General features: G+C 37.4%; 1 protein-coding gene across 1 annotated transcript in view; it reads left to right on the forward strand.

Moving 5' to 3' along the window:
* The window catches only part of TENT4B (terminal nucleotidyltransferase 4B), a 41,447-nt gene extending 26,488 nt beyond the window's left edge, over positions 1-14,959 (forward strand). Inside the window, exons 3-12 of the mRNA XM_054640763.2 lie at positions 104-150; positions 2,825-2,945; positions 3,953-4,060; positions 6,048-6,176; positions 7,491-7,704; positions 8,039-8,165; positions 8,266-8,369; positions 9,850-10,037; positions 10,614-10,778; positions 11,965-14,959. Coding sequence (XP_054496738.1) covers positions 104-150; positions 2,825-2,945; positions 3,953-4,060; positions 6,048-6,176; positions 7,491-7,704; positions 8,039-8,165; positions 8,266-8,369; positions 9,850-10,037; positions 10,614-10,778; positions 11,965-12,144 — 1,383 coding nt within the window. The 3' untranslated portion in view covers positions 12,145-14,959. The remainder of the gene's footprint in view (positions 1-103; positions 151-2,824; positions 2,946-3,952; positions 4,061-6,047; positions 6,177-7,490; positions 7,705-8,038; positions 8,166-8,265; positions 8,370-9,849; positions 10,038-10,613; positions 10,779-11,964) is intronic.
* Positions 14,960-21,241: the final 6,282 nt, after the last annotated feature.

Consider the following 21,241-nt stretch of genomic DNA (forward strand, 5'->3'; position numbering starts at 1 on the left):
GCCAGCCTTTACAATCAGCTTGATAAACTTTGTCTTTTGAAGCCTGAAAAATTTCTTAATTCATCCTATATGTTTTCTTATATATCCTTTTCTTGTGTTTCAGGTGCAGATATTTGGAAGTTTTAAAACTGGTTTATATTTACCTACAAGGTTAGTAATTTTTCAGTGTAAATTCTACACAAAAGTAAAGTAACTTGTTGTACTTGTAACCCTGGGGTCATTTATCTGCTCTCCCAGGATCTGTGTTACTTGTGTCAATACTTGTTATGCTAAGCAAGTGTTAAGCTATTAGTTCTCTGCAAAGTGTACAGAAAAGCAATAAATAAGACTATTGACTGTAACACGTGTCTCTATAGATCTTGCATGTATCAGTAGAAGGTTCTGAATTACCATGTGATCAGAAAAGGCTTATGTTGGAATTTGGCTTCATTAATACAAAAAGATGATTTTGACCCTAAAAGAAAAGCTAACTTTATCTCCACAGATGATTAAACTGAAACCTTTAACATAACGTTGTTAATATTAGTGCTGAAGAGAAAATGTTACAACAGAATTGGGTTTTTTCTTTCAGTCATCTTTTGTGAAATCTGTATAATAGTCAACATCTACCTTTGGAGATGGTAGAAATGGAGTGAAAGGCTTAAATGGCTGTAGGGGATAAACACATTTAAATAGCATAAATCTGAGGATAACTTTTGAACTGAGTTCCATACTTTGGGAGCAGGAGAACATCTAGTACTGACTGCAGGTGAGGGATATCCTCATCAATGTTTCATCTCTATTTGTAAAAGAAAGAACCTGACAGATGCTTTAGTTTCTGCTTTAGTTTCAGGAGTTGTAAGGAAGTCTAATTTCTCACTTTTTGTTTGTAAAGCCAGAAGTGAGGTGTACAAATACTTGTTGTTTTCACATTTGGCCTCATTCCTGGCCTTATTAAAATTTATTTTAAATAGGCTTAATTAAATATGATTTGATGCTGGTAATGCTAGAGAGCTATTCCTGGCCACTTGATGGATATTTTACTATATTTGCTTGATTGTTTTGAAACATATATAACAAAAATGCTTTTCTGTTGTCATATACTGCCTTTCTTGAGTATTTGTTTCAGGTGAGGTTTTGGGGGAGAGCAAATGCAGATACTTCAAATGTAGTACATAAACCCACAAAAAACCTTCCTGTGATAGTGCTTGCCAAACTTTTAAAATACTCATCATCTGTGTGTTGGTCATTAATTCACTGTTGCCTTCTATCAGATCTTCCCTCTGCCCTAGGTTTTCCCTACCTCTCAGTTTATTTAGATCTCAGGCCCTGGGGTTCAGACATGCCTGAAGTGTGTTTTTAATGCTGTGTCTCTGTTGGGATTTGCTCTGTATCCATTAGCTTTAGCTGCTGCTGCAGGTTAGGGCACACAGTGGCTTTGCTGGTGCATCTCTGTGTCCCTTTGCAGGCAGTGTCTGTGCTCAAGGTGGCAACAGAGATGCTTTTTCTCTCTTGGTGTGCATCAGGAAAATGTCTCCTGTTTTTAACTGTCAGCAGAGGGTTTAACACTAATTTAGTTTAGAAGAGACATGTCCAGCAGCATTTCCTGCTCTCCAAGCCAGTTTTGAGCACCTTTCTGGAAGTGGCAGGTGCTGCTTGTCCTTGTCAGCCCAGGGGTCTGTGGCTGAACTGCTGCTTCAGGAGACAGCTCCTCTAGTGCAGATGCAGTTTCTTTGGGATTGTTAAAGCAGTGGTGTTTGTCAATCAGCAGATCTATAGAATCTGTTGCAGGGGGAAGTATTTCTAAACTTTTTTGTGTTTTCTGTTACACAGTTTCCCATATCACTGAAGCACCCTGCTAGCATAACTATAGGGTTACACACTCACCTCCTCTGTGTTCCTGGCCAAGCAGGAGAATCAAAGGACTTGGGGAGCAAGGAGGGAGAAGCTCAGAATCTCACAGGAGCCCTCCATGGCTCAGATGTGACACCAGCCACCTTTTGAGTTTGAGTTCAGGGATTGGATTAGGGTGTCAGCTTCCTGTGCAATGAAATGGTTTGGTGTGTGCATAGGGAGGAAGTGCAGTAAGATGGAGACACCCCTTCAAGGAGCTGAGTTAATGAGTGAAGTTAATTAGTGGCTTGATCTTATTTAATAGCTTATTGCTTCCTGAAGTCCAAGTTGCCATGTTTTCTTCTCACTTGCCTTGTCCCTGTTCTTGGTAATATAGGCCAGCAGCTTACCCTGGTCCCCTCTGGTGCTCTGATCATCCAGAAAACCAAGTCAGAGATGCAAAGAGGCAGGAAATTACCCCAGAATATTCTGTGGGTTCTTTAAAGGAATGAAGAAGGTTTCTGCCAGACCCATTAAGAGGTTGAACTGATTTGCTGTGGATTAGGCAAACACGAGACCTGGAGCCAAGGAGGAGACCAGGTCATACATGTGGGGGTAGAGGATGGGAAACAGGACTTTTCCTTTTGGTGTCAGGCTGTTAAATCAACATTCCTGAAGAATACAGCCCAAAGGTGCTGATTCACAGCAAGTTCATTTCTTGCTCTGAATCACTCCAGAGAAGCTGATCCCTCTCTGCTCAGAATGTGGCCTGAGGAGACTAATTTTGGGCTTTGCAGCCTAATTGATTTATGTTTATCTGTCCCCTCCTCCAAGTAACCTGAAATGATCTGTATTTCCCCAAGTGTAAGAGTTTCCTCAGAAAAATCAGTATTAATTATTTGGTTCAGCTATGTTCTGTCAGCTTTATTCGAGTTATGTATAGATGTCAGTTGTTTGTATTTTAAGTGTATCATTCTTTTAATTTGAATAAATATTTTTTTTTCCATTTCAGTGATATTGATTTAGTTGTGTTTGGAAAATGGGAGACATTACCTCTTTGGACCCTGGAAGAAGCTCTTAGAAAGCACAATGTAGCAGATGAAAATTCAGTAAAGGTTTTAGATAAAGCAACTGTAAGTTTGGGGGAAGAGGGTATTCTCTTGTTTTAAGCTAAATTTTTAATCAAAGAAAGATGTTGGTTAAAAGAATGAATTTTTATAAGCAGAAACTTATTTTGTATATTAAATTTGAAATAGAACATAAATAACTTTTTTATTTAGTATGATTTTTACTACTGACAAAATAATTGATACTGCAATAACAAAGCATTTTTTCTATTGTGGAAATTGTCTGATATTTGATATGCACAACATGTTGCTTTTAAGAGAGGTTGGACTAGTCAGTGTTGTGCATTGATGTTTTTAAACCAGTGCATTTCTGGACTGAGTTTTTACATAAGTAAGTAATTTTTCTTGCAAGTAAGCAGGTATAATCAGTTTTCACATAGAAGTACTAAGTACAGCATTGTCTAAATAGGTAGTGGTATGTCTTGCAAAAAATAGATTAATTCCATTCTAATTTCCTACCTTTTGCTAATTGTAAGAGTATTGGGATATCAAAGTCATAGCTGTTATTAGTAGAGGGAGGTAATTGGATGGTCACTCAGGTGAGACACATCAGAATACTCTCCATATCTCGTACCTCTCAATTGAAGTTCATTTTGGTGAGGAAGTGATGACCCCGGGGACATGAGTTGTGTAATTCCTGATGTCTCCAGGACCATTTCTCTGTGTTTCTCCAGTGTTTGTCTCCCTCTGGTGTCTGTGGTCTCCACCAGAGCTGAGCTGCTGCAACAGCAACTCACCCAAACCAATCCAAAATAAATCACCTGGAAGGTGAAGCATTAAGTTCTGTTCAGCAGGACAGTAAATTGAAAATAGTGTTTATGAGTTAGAAAAGCCAAGTTTATGTAAACAGATTGGCAAGGCAATGAGTTCATAAATAGGAGTCCTGATTTCACTGCCTACCTCCTCTCTTTAAATTCATAAAAAACTTCAGGTTTGCTGGTGCATATAAGTCATAAATGAAACCGAGTGTGTCTTGGAAATCTGTGTTGACTTATTGTATCTTTTATTTGCAGGTACCTATTATTAAACTGACAGATTCCTTCACTGAAGTAAAAGTTGATATAAGCTTTAATGTACAGAATGGGGTTAAAGCAGCCCAGCTCATCAAAGATTTTATCAAGGTTAGGCAACACTCTCATGGAACTACACACTGAGTATTTGATAACTTAATTTTATTTTGTTTTACTTTGACTGCATCCTTACTAGAGAAACACTTTTACTCTGTTGTTTTTTGTTGTCTGATATTGCTGAGGGATGGTCTTAAGTTGTAGATATATTGCCTTAAAAAGCATGAAGATACTAAAATAGAAGAATAAAATGTGGAGTCGGTTTAATGGTACAATTATTAAGAAAAATGCACTATTCCCTGTTTTAAGTGTTCTGCTCTTTTAACTGCAGTTCATTGAACTCTGCACTTCTGAATTTCAAGATGGGAGATAGTCTTCTCATGGAAGCCTGAGAGCATTTTTGTGTGTAAAAGCATAGAAAATCAAGTTGCCTGGGTTACTTGTGACCCTCTGGCCTCGGGTCAGGAGGCAAGAGGGATCTGTGTCCCTGGGGTTGGAGCAGGAGCTGTCTGTGGCAGCAGGGACAAGGCTGCAGCCCCATGTTAGCCCAGCCCAAAGAGCAGAGCAGGTCTGGTGCCAGTAGCTGGGGCAGGGAAGTGGCCAGGGGGGATGTGCAGGCTGTGGGTAGGGTCAGGGTCAGGATGAGCAGCAGTGCAGGTGGATCAGGCTGACAGTGCAGGGAAGCAGCTCTCAGCAGAGTGGAGCACTCCCAGCAAGGCTCCCCACGTGGTGCTTTCCCACAGGGCTGTTCTCCCTGCAGGCTGAGCCAAGGCTGTGCAGCTGTGCCCCAGCACAGCTGGCCCTGAGCACGGGCAGCTGAGGAGGGGGTGGCACAGGCTGCTCTGCTGCTCTGGAGGGTCCTTTGTTTGACTTGGAGAAAACTTGCTGTGGTCTTGCCAAGTGACTTTGTTGGTGTTCTTGAGGCACTCTCTATGTAACACTTGCAGGGCATTCTCTTGGGTCTTATTTTGTCCCATAAACCTTCAGTACCTAACTGAGATGTCATATTTGGCATTAGGCTTGGAAATGCCTCTTTCTCTTCATCCAGGTTATTTAGGAAATCCGAGGCAGTTGGAGCCTTTATTAAAGGTGTGCAGTTTTCCAAGAAAAATCCCATATTTAAATTTTGGTATATACCACACATTGGTATATAGTCATACCACACATTTGGTATATAGTCACACTTCAGCTTGTGACTGGAAGTTTTTAATAGTTCAAAATCTTCAGTTAGATAGTTAGGGATCTTCAGTTAAATAGGGCTCCCAATACTCACCATGAGGCTCCTGCAGAGAGGTTCTTGGCAAAATTCTTCTTTCCCTTTAATCTTTTTGCGGTCACAGACATAGTGATCTACATTTCATCTGTGACACTAAGGAACTTTTTGGCTCTGTGTTGATAAGAGCAGTGATCTTATTAAGCCTCTTTTGCCCCTCCCCTGTGAGGGGTGTACAGAGTGCAGGCATAGCCCAGCCTCCACTGCTGTCCCAAAGGTCTGTGTTCACCAGACCTCTTAGGGGAATCCATGCAGATAAACCCTTTAAAGGACCAGTTACCCAAAGGTATTTTGCTTGATTGAAAATGTTGCCTGGGTGTAATAATTTTGAAGGGCTTTCTTTAACTCTGGGCATCCGAAGTACTTGCAGGATAGAAATCTCAGTACACTTTGAGCTACCTCTCAATTGCAGCAAGAAGGTTTTGTTACAGATGTCAATATCTCCACAGTTGTTCCTTTGCTATACTTTTCACTTGTATGAGAATAGTGTATATATATATATTCAACCCAAATACTTGTGATTTTACAATGTAATAACTTTTTTCTGTTGTTAATATCTGCCACCAGAGTCAAACAGGTAAAATACCTGTGTTGATTGTAGGCAGGGCATTGGCTCTTCTCCACAGTTACTAAAAATGATAGGTTAGATTAATGATTAGATTAATGATAGTTACCTTAAAGACAAAATATAATAAAACACGGTTTCAGTATGCTCTCCATTGTATGCATGCATCACAGTATTGTAACAGCTTTGTTTTTCTCTTTCAGAAATATCCTGTGTTACCATTTCTAGTTTTAGTATTGAAACAGTTCCTGTTGCAGAGGGACCTTAATGAAGTATTTACAGGTGGAATTGGTTCTTATAGTCTCTTTTTAATGGCTGTCAGTTTCCTTCAGGTAAGTTCAATGGAATCTATCAATGCCATTGGTGCCTAAGGACATCACCTTAAGAAGGAATTTGATCAACCCTCAAATTTAATCATTTAAGCTATCATTTTTTGGGGTTGCACCCCCTTTTCATTTAAAATTAGATATGTCCCATCTGTCTTCTGTTCCTTCTCTGATACTGATACATTTGGTACTAAAGGTGTTTGGAATATCTGTTGGTGTACCAATGCCAGGCACTGATTCATATGATTTTGATACACACATGATGACATGTGTCATTCATGGTAAAACAACTTGAATATTGTTAAATATATAAAATAACTAAAAAATAAAATAACTTGCTTGGAAGAAGTTCCATAAGGTTGGTGTTAGCTGCAGCTGTCCTTTATAACAGTCCTGATTGGTCTCCAGGTCACACACCCTGTATGTGCTTTCACAAATGCAGTGTAATCTTGGTTCTCTGGGTTACTAAGCTAATAGCACACAAACATATTTTACAACTTTCTCTTAAATCTAATAGAACAAAATGCATGAGCTAAATCTGTATTGTTGTGCCTGGGAGAGGGAAATACTGGACAAATATGAAGTAGCTGATTTCTGGCTGTATCAGCCCTGTTATTTTCCTGAACTAATGTTATGTATAATTGTTTTTGCAAGTGTATGTCCATACTTTTCCAGACTGTAATTACTCTAAAACCTGAGCCTGGAACTGGAGCTTGGTGTTTGCTGAGTGCCTTTGCAGTTCCCTGCTGAGCACAGAGGAAATAAGAGCAACATGCATGTAGTTTAAAACCAAAATCTCTCCTAATCCATTTTTTTTCTTATGTTGAGTAACAGCACTTCCATATGCTCATTAAAAAATAATTTAAAAAAAAGTTAAATTTCATATCTGTTACAACTCTGAGCTGGTTTTGTCCACTCAGGCTGCCTCTCAGGCTGCTCACTTAATAGTAGAAGGGATCCTGTGTATAGCTGTGCACATGGGGAGTCTGTATTTGTATTGCAGACCCAGGTTTGTGAGGTGCAAATATCTGCTTTTTCACAAGAACCCTGCCATTAGTGCTGAAAGTTCACTTATTGAACTAAAAGTTCAAATGCACAAAGATTAGTGTTTGACAGCCTTTTTTGAAGAGGTAATTATTTTATAAAAGTTGTCATAGCATCTTATTTTAAAGATGCAAAACTGCTTTATCAAGGGAAAATACTTTATTTAGACATATCTAGTTTATTATTTTTTATTGCTGTATTGAGACATGTTTTCTGTGAAAAAGAGAAGAACTTGAAGGCTTAAAAGAATGAATTTTTTTTCTCTCTTCTTAATAGCTGCATCCCAGGGAAGATGCCTGTATGCCCAATGCCAACTATGGTGTTCTTTTAATAGAGTTTTTTGAATTATATGGACGTCACTTCAATTATCTGAAGACTGGAATCCGAATAAAGGATGGTGGCTCTTATGTTGCCAAGGATGAAGTGCAGAAAAGCATGTTGGATGGCTACAGACCATCAATGCTGTACATTGAGGATCCATTACAGCCAGGTATCCTCAGAAACCAAAATGGAATAGCACTACTATTAAATGTTTAATAGATGCACTGCAGGATTTTTTTTCTCTTCATATATTGTACTTGTACCCAGAGAATTGCTGGTCTGGACTTCTTTACATCTAAATCCCTGTAGATCTTTTAAGCTGTTTATGCTAAATAAATAAATAAATAAATAATATTTCTGCTTTATGCTAATCCTCTTCTACAAAAGGTGGCTGCAGTTAGTTGGTACTTAAGGGCAATTTTTAAAACAGATAACTGTCTCCTGCCTGAAAGGTGATAACCACAGTTTCAATCTTACTCATTTATTTATATTCTTATTTTAAGGTAATGATGTTGGGAGGAGTTCCTATGGTGCCATGCAAGTGAAGCAGGCTTTTGATTATGCCTATGTTGTTCTGAGCCATGCTGTTTCCCCAATAGCTAAATATTATCCTAACAACGAAACAGAAAGGTAAAGTCTGCAAGTCTAAATCTCAGACATTCATTGCTTACATTTTTCTGTGTCTAAAAATTAATTGTGGTGATTTGGTTTTTTTGTTCCTGGTTTGCAGTATATTAGGGAGAATAATTAGAGTAACACAAGAAGTGGCCACATACAGAGACTGGATATCCAAGCAGTGGGGAATGCAAAGCAGAACAGAATCTTCATGTAATGGTGAGTTCTGACTCAGCAGGGATGAGGGGGAAACTTCCTGCACATTTTGCTTGTGTAGATTGTATTGTTGCTTTTGCCTCACATAAGTCTATGTGTAGCAGTTCTTCTTATTTTTCAGTATTCATGTCTTTTCATCCAGAAAAGTCAGGTTTGTACAAGAGTAAAATGTCTCCATCTTTATTGTACTACAATAGATTTGGTTAGTAGAGAGATCTGTAAAGAGTGCTGCCTTCCAAAAAGAGACTTTGGAAAAACTTCCAATTTAAATTACCACATTGTCAGTGTCATGCTTCCTCTTTCCTTTAAATGTGGATGAGGTTTTAACAAGAATTGCTGGGCATGCTAGTTTATATCTGAATCCTTAAATTCTGCATTTTTAATAGTAATTTTAAAGTCTAACATACGGTATGTGTAAGGAAGCAATGCTTAAGCCAGGATTCACTATGTAAGTGGAATAAGTCTTTTATCAGAAAGTCTTGAAATGTCAATCACAATCTTGTTTTTAACAAATGGAAACACAAAATCTAGCCAGAGAACTTGGTGACAATGCCCTTTGGAATCATCTTTAATCCATTGCCCATCTTCTGACTTCAGCAGCCAGTTGCCACCCTCTTTTGGTGCAGGTGTATCTGCTGTCTGGAAGTTTTTTAACTAGAATTAATTTTCATACTCTCCAGTTAATTTTAGAATGTTTCCTGTCAGAAGTGTTCTCTTGTTAGCGATTAATCAGAGAAGATGTTTCAAGGACCCGTTCTTTTGGCTAGGCTGGGTTTTTTTTAAACTTGTTTTTAGGACTTGTGTGAGTGATTTGTCAGCTGGATGTACTCTGTGCCATTGGAGCTGTCACCCTGCAGGCCCTGAGCCCCATCACCTCCCTTTTAGCTGCCTTTGGCACAGACATCATGTAAATCTCTACCTCCTAAGTGTCTTATTTCAAATAAAACAGCAATCAAAAAAGAAAAATAACCCTGTATTAAGGAAGTAATGGTGACAGTAACAGTGGTTGTCTTGTTGATTTAGTTCAGATCTAAGTTCCAATTTTTTTTTTTTTTTTTAAGGCAGAGCTTAGTGATATATGAGAGTTCTGTATCTTGAATTTTCAGTATAGGAAATCCTACAAAGCAATGAGGCTTATTTGGTATTCTTCTGATCCTAGAAGCTCCAGCAGAAGAAAATTGGAGTTACTGAGTATTGGGCATATAGGAACAGAATTTGTATCTCTGTATTTGAGTGCTGTTGAAGTGTGGCACAAAACAATCTACAGCAGCACATCTGAACTTTGTTGCTGCCTTCTTTCACATCTGCTATCCCTAATTTCCATCTCAAACCATGGACAATGCTCAGTACATTAATGTTAATGTCCACGTGTTACTGTGGATGTAACATGTATTTTGTATCTTAGGGGCAATATTAAAAAACCCCAAGGCAACATATTTTTGCATTTAAATGTGTGGTGATGCTTCTGTTTTGTTTTTATTAGGTAATGGAGTAACCTTGATAGTAGATACTCAGCAGCTGGACAAATGCAACAATAATCTTGCTGAAGAGAATGAAGCACTGGGAAAACCTAGAAATAAAACTTCAGAAACACTTAGTAAACATTCTTCAAATTCTTCATCAGGTCCTTTATCATCATCATCATCTACATTGTCCAGCTCTAGTGATGTAGTAAGTACTGGAAGTTTTCTGACTGTGCTTTTTAAAATTTCTTTGGGTTTTTTCCCCTCTGATTTATATTGTCACAAAATACATTTTGGGAGCTCACAATCCTAGTCAATTAATTCATCCAGAATCCTAACTTGCATAAGATGTTAATTCTTATGCAATTTCTACACATACAAGTTGCAGTGTGTTTTTGACACAGTACATGTAGAAAGTGAATCTATAGACACAAAGTTCCACAGCCCTCTTTTCTCTGGGAAAACTGTATTTCAAAAGTAAAACAGACTGGTAATCCTAAGCCACATGCTTTAAAAAGCAAACAGGCCAAAAGCTTTGAAAAATATATATTTGGGAATTTTACTTAAAAAATAAAAGGCAAATCTCAAAACCAGAATCATACATCAATACATCTTTAAATCTGTTTTACATGATAAGAATTCTGGATTGAAAGAATTTTAATATCTAGTAAAATAAACAAGTTTTCAGTTTTGTCCACTGTTAACTTTATTTTTAAAAGAAAATTCGCTTTTAGAAATACTCACTCTTAAGAAAAGCTCACTAATCCTTTACATTTTCCTGAAGGATTCTGATGGAACACCTTGCAAAACCTCTAAACAGTTGAGTTGTCGTCAGTCTACCACAAACAGAGTGGGGTCACAAGAAGTGTCACTGGAATCCTCCCAGTCAAGTGGGAAAACACAAAATAGCCAAACAGCCAATACATCCAGCAACACGAACAAATCTCAGGTTTGTGAAATGTTTGAAAACAACAACTGTGTAGATTATTTGAATATTACACATATCCTCCATGGAAGGGTAACTTGTTCTGGAAAGGGAACACTGCATTTTTCACCTCCCTTTTGCCCCATTAAAAAGCTTCCAGCACTGATTGTATCTAAAGCCACCTGGTTCTCTGTTAAGCTTGCACAGGTGAATTTGCAACCGTGGCTTTCCCAACTTTAAAACAGATGAAGTTGGTCTGACTTGTACACCAAATTTGCCAGAGGTATTCAGCTGTGTTGCACCCATTTCCTCCTTTGCAAAAAGCACATCAGTCCAGTTTTGATTGCAAAATATGAGAGATGAGGTGTGCCTACACTCAGTGAAAGCAGTTAGCAAAAATGTGTGTTTAAAACTCTGACTGCTCTTTTAGCTGTTGATACTTGTTGATCTGTCTTCCACTAAGGGAGGTGAAGATTCTTTGTGATACGTGACATTCACCCTCATTTTCCCCTATAGCCAAACATCCTTATGATGACACCTATCAGAGCTTATGCATTTAGGAGATTTTCCAACTGAGGAATGCTTCAGTATTCTGAAAATATTCTCTGCCTCTATATACAGTATACCCTGGAGATATGCAGTTTAAATTCTTAGGCCTTTTTCAGAAATTGGGTCTTAATGTTTGAAACATAGTCCAGAACCTTCTGGAATACTTTCCTTGAAAATAATTCTGAAGACATGCCTCTTATCTGCTGATGCTCTGTCTTCTAACAAGACAATTCACACACCTGGCCTTGGCTATGCTGTGAGTGTGTGTTTGTATTATTGGGCAGAACTAATTCCAGGCTGGAACGTGCATGCCTGAAAAGAGGGGGTATGTCAGATCATGGGCATGCACAGATTTGAGCAATCTTCCTGTGTTATCTTGGATTATGTACATTTCTGTAAAATACCTTTATACTTTCCAAAATTCCAAGTACTCTGCTCCTCTTGTTAGGGGCTGGAGATGAACATTTGTTTGCAACCACCCAGAGAGATGGGTGGGAGATTGGCCCTGCAGTGCTGCTGTCTCAGGTTCCTTCTGCCATGGCAGGTTTTCAGGTGTGCTGTTCTCAGGAGCCAGCGTGCTGGTTGTGCAGGAGCAGGGCTGTGTGACTGCCAGGCTCTATCCACTGCAGGCATTCTTGACCATGTTCCCTTTCCTCCACAGCACGGATCTGCACGGTTGTTTCGCTCCTCTAACAAAGGCTTCCAAGGTCCAACAAACTCAAGCCATGGTACCTCAGTCACAAACAAACAGCACCAAGGCAGCAAATCACACCATCAGTTTTTCCACGGCAAAAAGAGGAAACACAAGAGGGATGCAGCCCTGTCAGACCTTTGTAGATAGTTGCCTACTTTATGACTGTTCTTCTGTGTGCAATGATCTCATGCTACAGGATAGTTTGATAGTGACTCCTTGGATCTCTTCTGGAGCTTCAGACTGTTCAGACATAGATTAGCAACTGCATTTTTTTTTCCCAGCTCGCCACGGAACGGAACATGAAGATTGATCACTGCAAAAAAAAAAAAAAAAAAAAGAAAAAAAAAAGAAAAAATGGAAAAAAAAGGAAAAAATTAATTTTTTTAAATGAGGAAAAAGGCTGCTCATTTGATAAGTCATATGCTACAACAGGGTCATTTAGGATATAAAAGCTTGAATGTAAAATAAATGTATTTCCCATCAGCTCATGCTGACCTGTAGAGATAGTACTCAGTGTGTCTAGGGGGTGGTAACAAACAAATAAAACACAAAAAATAGGAAAAAAAGGCAAAAAATTGTATTTTGAGGGAAACCCAGCCTTTAAAGGTGAAAGTAATTTGTGCATGATTTTTTAATTATTTTTGCATATACTTACCATTTTATTGTGTATATATAGATGACCATATAGGAAAACTGACATTTGTAATAGTGGATTTGTTAATACTTTTTACATAACATTACTGTTTAAATTGTAAACATAAATTTTTCTCAGGATTAGTTTGGAAAATAATCTGAATTGTCATCTTAACATCCATATAAAGAGACATTACTAGTTATATTGCTCAGATTTTCTTTTCTTGGCATTTGGAAGATCTCATAGAACTTTTGATCTGCAAAAGCTGTTCCTCTGAAAGAAAGGTTTATGGTGACAAATGATGATTTTCATTTGTATAAAGTGTACATGTACTTTGTGTAGACACTGAGCTTGTCATCTCTGAGAAGTAACCTTCACCTTGTTTTCTAGAGTGCCATCATTTCAGGCAATGGGGTTTTATAGTTGCATCCTTCTCTTCCTCACCTTAGTGGTCTCTCCTCGACCCTACCTTCTTTTTTTTTAAAGAAAAACAAAGGGCCACTTGGGGTTTGGGGTGGGGTTTTTTTTTGTTTTTGTTTTTTTGTTTGTTTGTTTTTTGGTTTTTTTTTTTGATTGATGGTGATGATTGGGTTTTTTGTTTGTTTTTGTTTTGTTTTGGGGTTGTTTTTTTTTGTTTTTTTGGTTTAAAAAAAAAAACAAAACAACAAAAGTCAGTTTGTTACAGACGTTTGCATTCCTGGGCTGCTTTAATCCCATGCCTCCTTGTTTGTGCCTTTCCTCCCCCTTCCAGGTCTGGGTTTTTTTGTCTTTTATATTTTTGCTAACTCCTGTAGGAGATGATAACTGTTGAAGCTTTAAGTAAATTTTACAATTAAAGTATTTTTTTCTCACTCCCCTCTTAGGCATTTTTATATATACACTTAATTATTAAAAACAAAACAATTTCAAATAATGAAATATACTTTATATTGCCTTAAAGACCCAAACCTTTCATATCTCATAATATTTCTTCATTGACCTAGTTCTCATTTCATTGAAACTCCACATGTGTGTGGTTCAGTCACATCACAAGTCTAGGTTGCAGTACCTTTGATGCCATGAATGCGAAAGAAATGGAAAATTGCACTCACAGGCATAGTTTGGAACAGGAGTGGGGACACTTCAGTGCTAGAGAGTTAAGTGGCATTTACTTTCACATATTTCTGTAAAGAGGAGAGTCTGTACTTGGTGTACCTGGCTGTATTAAATGCAGCAGTTCTGGGATGATGCTTTTATAAAAAGTACTGTTAGCTTTGAGAAACTTTTTATATACATTTACAGAATACTACAGACCAACCTGACCTTTATGGGCACTAATGAGTGCAATGATTTTTAAAGTAAAATGAGACCAGAACCAATGTTATCACTTAAATTAATAAACATTTTCAATGTGTTAAAGTGTTTTACTTCAAAAAGGAAAATATATATATATATATATATTCCAAAAATACAGCAATTCATAACATTTACTCCAACACTAAGCTTACGTGATGTTAATTTGACAATTTTTTTTTTAATTTTTAGAGTCATATTTTAATTTGATCAGATAATTTTATCAAGATGTTCAGCTTTTCTTCATAGAAACTAGTGAAAGTTGTACCACATTATGCATAGTCACTATTTATTTTGTTTTAGATTATTGTGAATGTGTAGACTTATGTTCACCGCTTAGGGAACAATTATTTATAAATTATATTAATCCAGTATTGTTAGCTGCTATTAGCAAAACTGTTCCAAAACTTAATACTTGCAAAGATCTGTATCGCATTTACCACACTGAAGTGTTTTTTAAAAGAATCACCCTCATTGTTGAAAGCAAATGTACTCCTAGGGTGCAGATATTAGTGTTCCAATAAGCATGTGATAATTTTAAGGTGGTGGTAGCGGGAAGATAATCTTGATTCCATTGGGAATCTTAGGTTTGCCTCAATTTATGGTTTTCATAAATTTAATGGAAAAAAGCTTTTCCTGGACTGCTCAAGTTTCTTTTTGGTAAACAGTATCTTTCTAAAAGAAAAAAAAAAAAAAGAAAAAAAAAAGAAAAAAAAAAAAGCATGAAGGAAAAATTGAGGTATTTTACATTGCCTCAAATGACCAGCATTGTATTCATAAAATACTGTATATCTTGCAAAACTTTATTTAAACGGAACAGTTGAACTGTTCGTTTTTCAATCTGAAGTAAAATACTTTCAAGACCTTTTAGTTTGCCTGCTCATTTGTCTTGTACATTTCATCTCTGTATTTGACTCAAGTCTAATTCCTTTTTGAGTTTCAATACTTTTGTGAAGATTTTGTGAATATATGAAAAAAAATAAATGTTTAATCTAACTACTGCAGTTTATCACCATTCTTGACGCCCTGTCTTCCCCTTCAGAGCACTGTGGAAAGAGTTTCTCGAGTTGCATTTTTTGTAGGATCAGGGTCCTTCCCCAGCTGAGTCCTGGGCCCCCCTGCCTGGAGTTTGGAAGCTGATTTTGTTCAGGTGACCCTGATCTGCTGGTTCTCCTTTCAGGAAAGCTGGAGCAGAGTCTGTAAGCCTGAGAATAAATGGAAGATAATACATGTGTAAGGATTTCTTAATGTATGACTTTTGTCTAATTTTCATCCTCAAATACATAGGAAACCTATGGAAGGATCCATTTTCCTTGTCTTCTGAAATTGGCTGTGGGGTGGTGTTGCAGCTGCAGGGCAGCAGCTGCTGAAAGCTGCCATGCTGAGGGGGTTGTGTAGAACTATTCAAGAGTTAATTGGATTTACTTGCAGCTAAAATCCATGTTCAGCAGTTCCTGCAGCACAGCTGATGTTACTGAAGTGTGTTCTTGTCCTTCCCTGGGAGATGTGCACATACTGCAGGTTCTGGTAGCTTTCCTTCTGGTAGTCCACTGTACACCATTGGAAATACATAAATAATTTGAAATGTTTGTATATTGTCCTGTTTGGCATTAAATTGATTTGCTGAGACTCTTTTCATTAAAAAGAAAACTGATCAAATGGTGTTTATGGTTAAAAATCTATGTATTTTTTAATTGACAGTCTTCTCCCTTGTGGCAGAAAAGAAGCTGAAATGTAAGTAAATCTTCCTGTTTGTGAGACATAACTTGATTTCTGTTTTGTCAGAATTTCAGCTCAGGTTTTTAAATACTAAAACCAAACTTGTTTTCCTGGAACTAAATCTTTAGAAAATAATTAATTGTAGTCCAGTGGCTGGTGACAACACTTTTAATGTCCTTTCAAAATGGACCCTTTCCATTTTATGTCTGGAGTCATCATGAGTATATCCTAAATATAATGTGGGCAACTGGTTAGAAATAGTCTTACCTGGAAAATGTATTGTAAATAAATGCAGCCAGTCATTTGACATCTTGATGGATGCTAAAACTCATGATAGATCTTAAAACAGAATGTTTGACTCCAACTTTATTTTGTAAAGAGTAAAAGCCATAGGAGATAAAGTGTGCAATTACTCAAGAAGGGAGTATATTCACCTATTTAGAGGTTGTAACAAAAAATAAATTATTCCAGCTACTGTTAAAGGGCAAAAGGTGATTATTCTGCTGATTCCTAGAACTTAATTCTTTTACTTAACAATGCAAAATAATTTTCTAAGGATCAAGTTTAGTATGTCTTGAAACTGTTTGTCTTGAAAGTGCAGATTTCGAGGGCTTTATATTCTACCTAATCTGTAGTGGTTTCAAAAAAGTTTTCCTCAAAAATGTTTTCTGGGTGTAGTGACCTAAATGTGTATCTTGACTGTATTTCCACAAGTTATTTACTAGCAGTTCTAACAGATACATTATTCATGATTTCATCTACAGATTGAAAACAGATTTGCTTTTCTTGTGGTGTTTAATTTCTTCATGGTTGTAGATTTTCCTGTGCCAAATATCTCTTAGGCTCTTCCCTGTAGTAATTTGCTCTGAAGCCTAATGAACTAACCTTCAAAGCTGATTGTTAGGATGTTTGAGGTGATCCCAGGGAAAGAAATATCCAACAGCAAGAATTCTTTGCAAGTTACTAAGTGTCCTGAGTAACACAGGAATTCAAATTGAAATGGCTTTATTGAGTCTTTACAAGCCCAAAGTTTCTGTCAAATACCTGCTTGAAAAGAAAATAGAAAGGAAAGAGGCAGAAAGTGGCTGTTACTTGGGCATGGTAGTGCTGGATCAAATTGATGTCCATTTCAGATAACTCAAAAATTTAGATCAGTTATTTTTGGCAAGCTTTGATTTTAATTCTTTGTGTATTTAGTGGCTGGCCCACCATGATAATTTTATTAATCTGTGGACTCCAAAAACTTGTAAGAGAAGTGTGGTGCCTTTGTTGGGAATCTTGGTTGTGCTGTGCAATGGACCTTTCTCTTGGCAATAGCCAGCTCAGAGGTGGCCTGTTCCACTTGCTCCTTCCTGTAGCAGTGCAGGCTATGGATGAAACTGGGCAAGAAAACGAATGTGAATTTTATTTTGCTGTAAGTTAATTGTTGAAAGCTGATGGGATCCTGAAAATCATTTAAGTACACCTATTAGTAGAGGAAGATGAAAAATCTTGGGCGTCCTCTGCATAAAAGCCATTTGAGGAATGCCCTCTTTGTGCTTCCAAGGTGCAGAGGTGCTGTGGGTTCTGGTGGGTCCCTTTGCTCAGGCACTGCCTTGGGAAACCAAATGACCTCAGCAGTGAATCTCTTGCAGGTGTCTCTGCTCTGTAGCAGGCCTAAATAGCTCTTGGCATTTGAAACTTGCTGCACTGAGTTTCCTGATCCTTTTTCAACTCTGAGCCCACCCTTTGTTTTTTGATGCTAAATGTGACATTTTTCAAATGCTGTCCAACAGGTTATAGGGAAGCACAAAGGGGATGCAGACCATTAGTGCTTTAAGAAGGGTATTTGCTGCTGCTACAGCAGCTCTTTAAAGGAAAATAGACCAAAAACCCTTTGATTGAGCAGGCTGAAGTAGGAATACGACCCCTTAGCCCTCACATATCCATATTTGAAGCTAGTTTTCATGTAAATCATTTGACAATCTAATGTTGGGATGTGAGGCTGATTTTTTTAGTGAGTCTGTATAATGAAGTCCTACTTTCCCATAGTGCAAAACTCTGCCAGAAAAAAACACTTGACTGTGTGCAAGAGCTGGCTTGTAAAGAATGCATTTGTGTGGTGGTAGAGAAATCTGAGGAACCATGAGTGCACATTTGGTGAGTGCTTTGCTTGTTTAAAATAAATAAAATGCTCTTGTGCGGATATATGAAAAGACCTTTGCTGCTGTATGAAGCAATGTTTGACTCTTGAGCTTAAAGATCATTAAGCAATCAAATGCTTCTGAATAGCTGTTGGTGAAACTAATCTGCACTCTCAGCTGCATTTTCTCAGGTCTAAAGTTCATTTGTTGTGCTAGATTTGGTGACAGCGAAATCTGAAAATAATCCTGGTTCAAATTGCTCGTTTATGCTGCCTGGCAATGTAACACAAAAAATATCTGTTCTGAACTTAAAGCTCCCATCTTAAAAAAAACCAAAATCCCCAAACAAATACATCTTCCTGGTCTGTATGCAACATATTATTGCACCAGGAGTGTGGAGAAATATTTTTCTTTAAAACTAATATGATGTGGTATAGGTGAAATGTGCATTAATGGTTGCTGTTTGCATTTCCCTCCTCCTGTGACCTATTTCCAAACAGGACTGTTGTTCATTCTTAGAATAAATAGGAGACTGATTAAGGCTGGGTTGGGGTTTTGTCCCTCTTCACTAAAGTGGATCTTGAATCAAGCTGCTTTGTGGTTGCCTGGTAATGAATAACTATGAAAAGACATTCTCGGTCAGAAAAATCAATGGCTAACCCAACAGCAGGTAGAAATCTTTCATATTGTCTTCCTTCAATGCATGTTTGCTTTTCCTTTTCAAAATTTTTCATGGTGCATGGGAGGAATAAGTTATAAAATAATGTATTATTTCTATAAGATTCTTTTCAGCCCAAAGTGTCTTACTAACCCAATGTTATGGTATCAACTTTTATCCATCGATATAATGTCATAAAGCATGATTGCTGACAATTTCAAGTATGTCTGACCTGCAGTGTGTGCCACCTCCTGAATTGCTTCTGTGCAGTGTTTAAGCCACCAGCTCCAACTATAAAAGGTAGTTTGAAGGCTCTGGCTTTATAATGTTTTTTGAATGCAGACAGTAGCACCTTCAGGTAGTGGTAACTACCCACAGAATCCCACTAATCTAAGCGTAGAACGGAGAAAACTGAAATTTGTTGCAAAAAAATATTGGCACAGTGTTAGCAGGGTGGAAAGGCAAGGGGGTAGGAGCAACACTGGCTCCAAGGGAGAGGCTGCCCTGGCCTTTTCTGTTGTGCAGAGACCACACCGCCCTGCACCTGCTCTCCTACACCAAGTGCTTTGTTACAAGTCAGCACTTCTGAGCTCTTCAGGTGAGTCACACGATGGTCTGTCACAAGCAGAACAAACTTCTTGGGGAGTTCAGGCAAATACAGACATTGGGAATCCAGAAGCTGAGGCATTAATGTGAAAAAGAATAAATCCAACATTTGCAGTTACAGAGAGCACTGGTCTGGTAATTTTACCTGGCATGGACAGTCTGATTATTAAAAAACAAACCAAAACAACGCCTAAATCTTCATATGCATTGCTGCACTTCATTTCTATTGAATAAAGTGATATTTTATGTTACAATTTTAGAGGAGTATTTTTAAAGTAAAAGCTATAGAAAAGAATAATAACAAGTCATGAAATAATTCAGTTCTGTAATTTCTGTATTATGTAATTATTTTGCTAATTATCACACTTAGACATAAAAACCTGTCCACAAAAAAACCCAGTAGTTGTGAACTATAATTACTGTCTTTGGACATTTATGAAAGCCTAATGTTCTGGTGCTGCTTAGTGAGTGAAAACTATAACAGACAATTGTGATGAGCTGGTGAAATACTAAAAGAACATAAATTAGGACTGATGTTTATTTCTCAAATGTCATTATTGGAAAGTTATTTATTTTCATTTCTTCATTAGGGTCTTCATCAGTGTCTCAGTTTTTACAGGCTTTTCCTACCATGGTGCCTCATCTGGCCTGCACAGCACAGCACAGCACAGCTGTCCTGTATCCCAAACTGGCTGCTGGCCTCGTGGAGATTAAACTGCGTGGATTCTTTTTAAAGAACAAAGAGTATCCATTTTGGATACAGTCCTGTTAGAAGCTAGCCAGGTTTTTTTCCCAGTTCAGTAGTTTATCCACATTGAAAAAATTTATTGTAATGCCAGTACAACCAACTGTCATGTGGACATTCTTAAGCACCAGACAATCCTTACCTCCTGAAATTAATCACTGCCCAGCTGATTTCAGTTAATAATATGTTGAACTGAAAACAAATGTAGTGAAGATGCAGAATGAACAATTTTAATGTTACTATATCAATAAATTCTAAGATTTTATTGTGAAGGAGAGAAACCTTTGCTGTTGGAAATTTGAGGTTACTCTTCTGCCTTACTCTCAGAATTACCACAGCCTGGTTTTGTTGAATTTAAGGGGAGTTCTTGCACTGATTTCACTGATAGCAAGCAGGAATCTGTGATTTCAGGATATTAACAAAGTATTTTCCAATTTAGCCCCTCTCAGGTTTGGGGCAGTTATTATATTGGTTTGATTGAAAATACCAACTACTTTGAGGAAAACACACTCTGTTTCTCAGCATAGAGGAAAATAAAGGGAGGGCTATGTTTTTCTTTGTATTCTCTCTTTTAAAATCCCCATTGTGAACTAAATAAACTAATCTTCAAGAAGTAAGCTATTTCTGAAAGGTCAATGAGATAATAGGAAAGGCTACATCCTCAGGTAATAGAAATAAATTTTATTTCATTCTCACTGTAATAGGGCTACACTGATTTAATCACATGAAGTTTGTCCACACACTTTTAAAATTGATTTGTAACAGGGATGGGTGAGTTTGGGTTTGTTGGGTTGTTTTGGTTATTTTATTTTGGTAAATCCATGTTTCCTAGTGGATTCTTTTAGAACTTTGTGTTCTACAATTGTATTACAATTTACATAAGAGCATTTTCTCCTAATAATATGCATGGTCCATTTGTTCCTTACTGATTTTTTCCAAAGTATTCTCCTTTTCTTTCCAGTGTAGAAGTTATACAAATGCAGGTTACTAATGCAGAGATACTGAAAGTGCAAATTGAAAACAGTTAGCTAAATAGTTTTATCATTTGCTGTGAACATAAAACCATCTGTTCTTTTCTGTGTTCTTCCAATCAATAACATCTTCCACTTTGTGACAAGATCCACCTGCAGCGTTAGGGCCCCTAATAGGGAAATGGCCTTCTTTTCATTTATTTTCCTTTCTTGTGTAACTTACCAATTAATAAAAAGAGTGACTCCTCAATAAAGACCATCTAACAGTTTTCTAGGAAGCCACAGATCAGGTCCTCTGTCGTTGTTGAGAGTAATTAAATTTCTAGAAGAAAATGTTCCATTTTATTACAGATCAGCTTGAGTATACAGAAAGATTTAAAGCTCAGGCTGACCTATAGCCCTTGGTTCAGTACAAATCACACCTGCAAGTCAGGTAAAAATGTTAAAGCAATTAAC

This window comes from Agelaius phoeniceus, chromosome 12, assembly GCF_051311805.1.
Source record: "Agelaius phoeniceus isolate bAgePho1 chromosome 12, bAgePho1.hap1, whole genome shotgun sequence".
NCBI lineage: Eukaryota > Metazoa > Chordata > Aves > Passeriformes > Icteridae > Agelaius > Agelaius phoeniceus.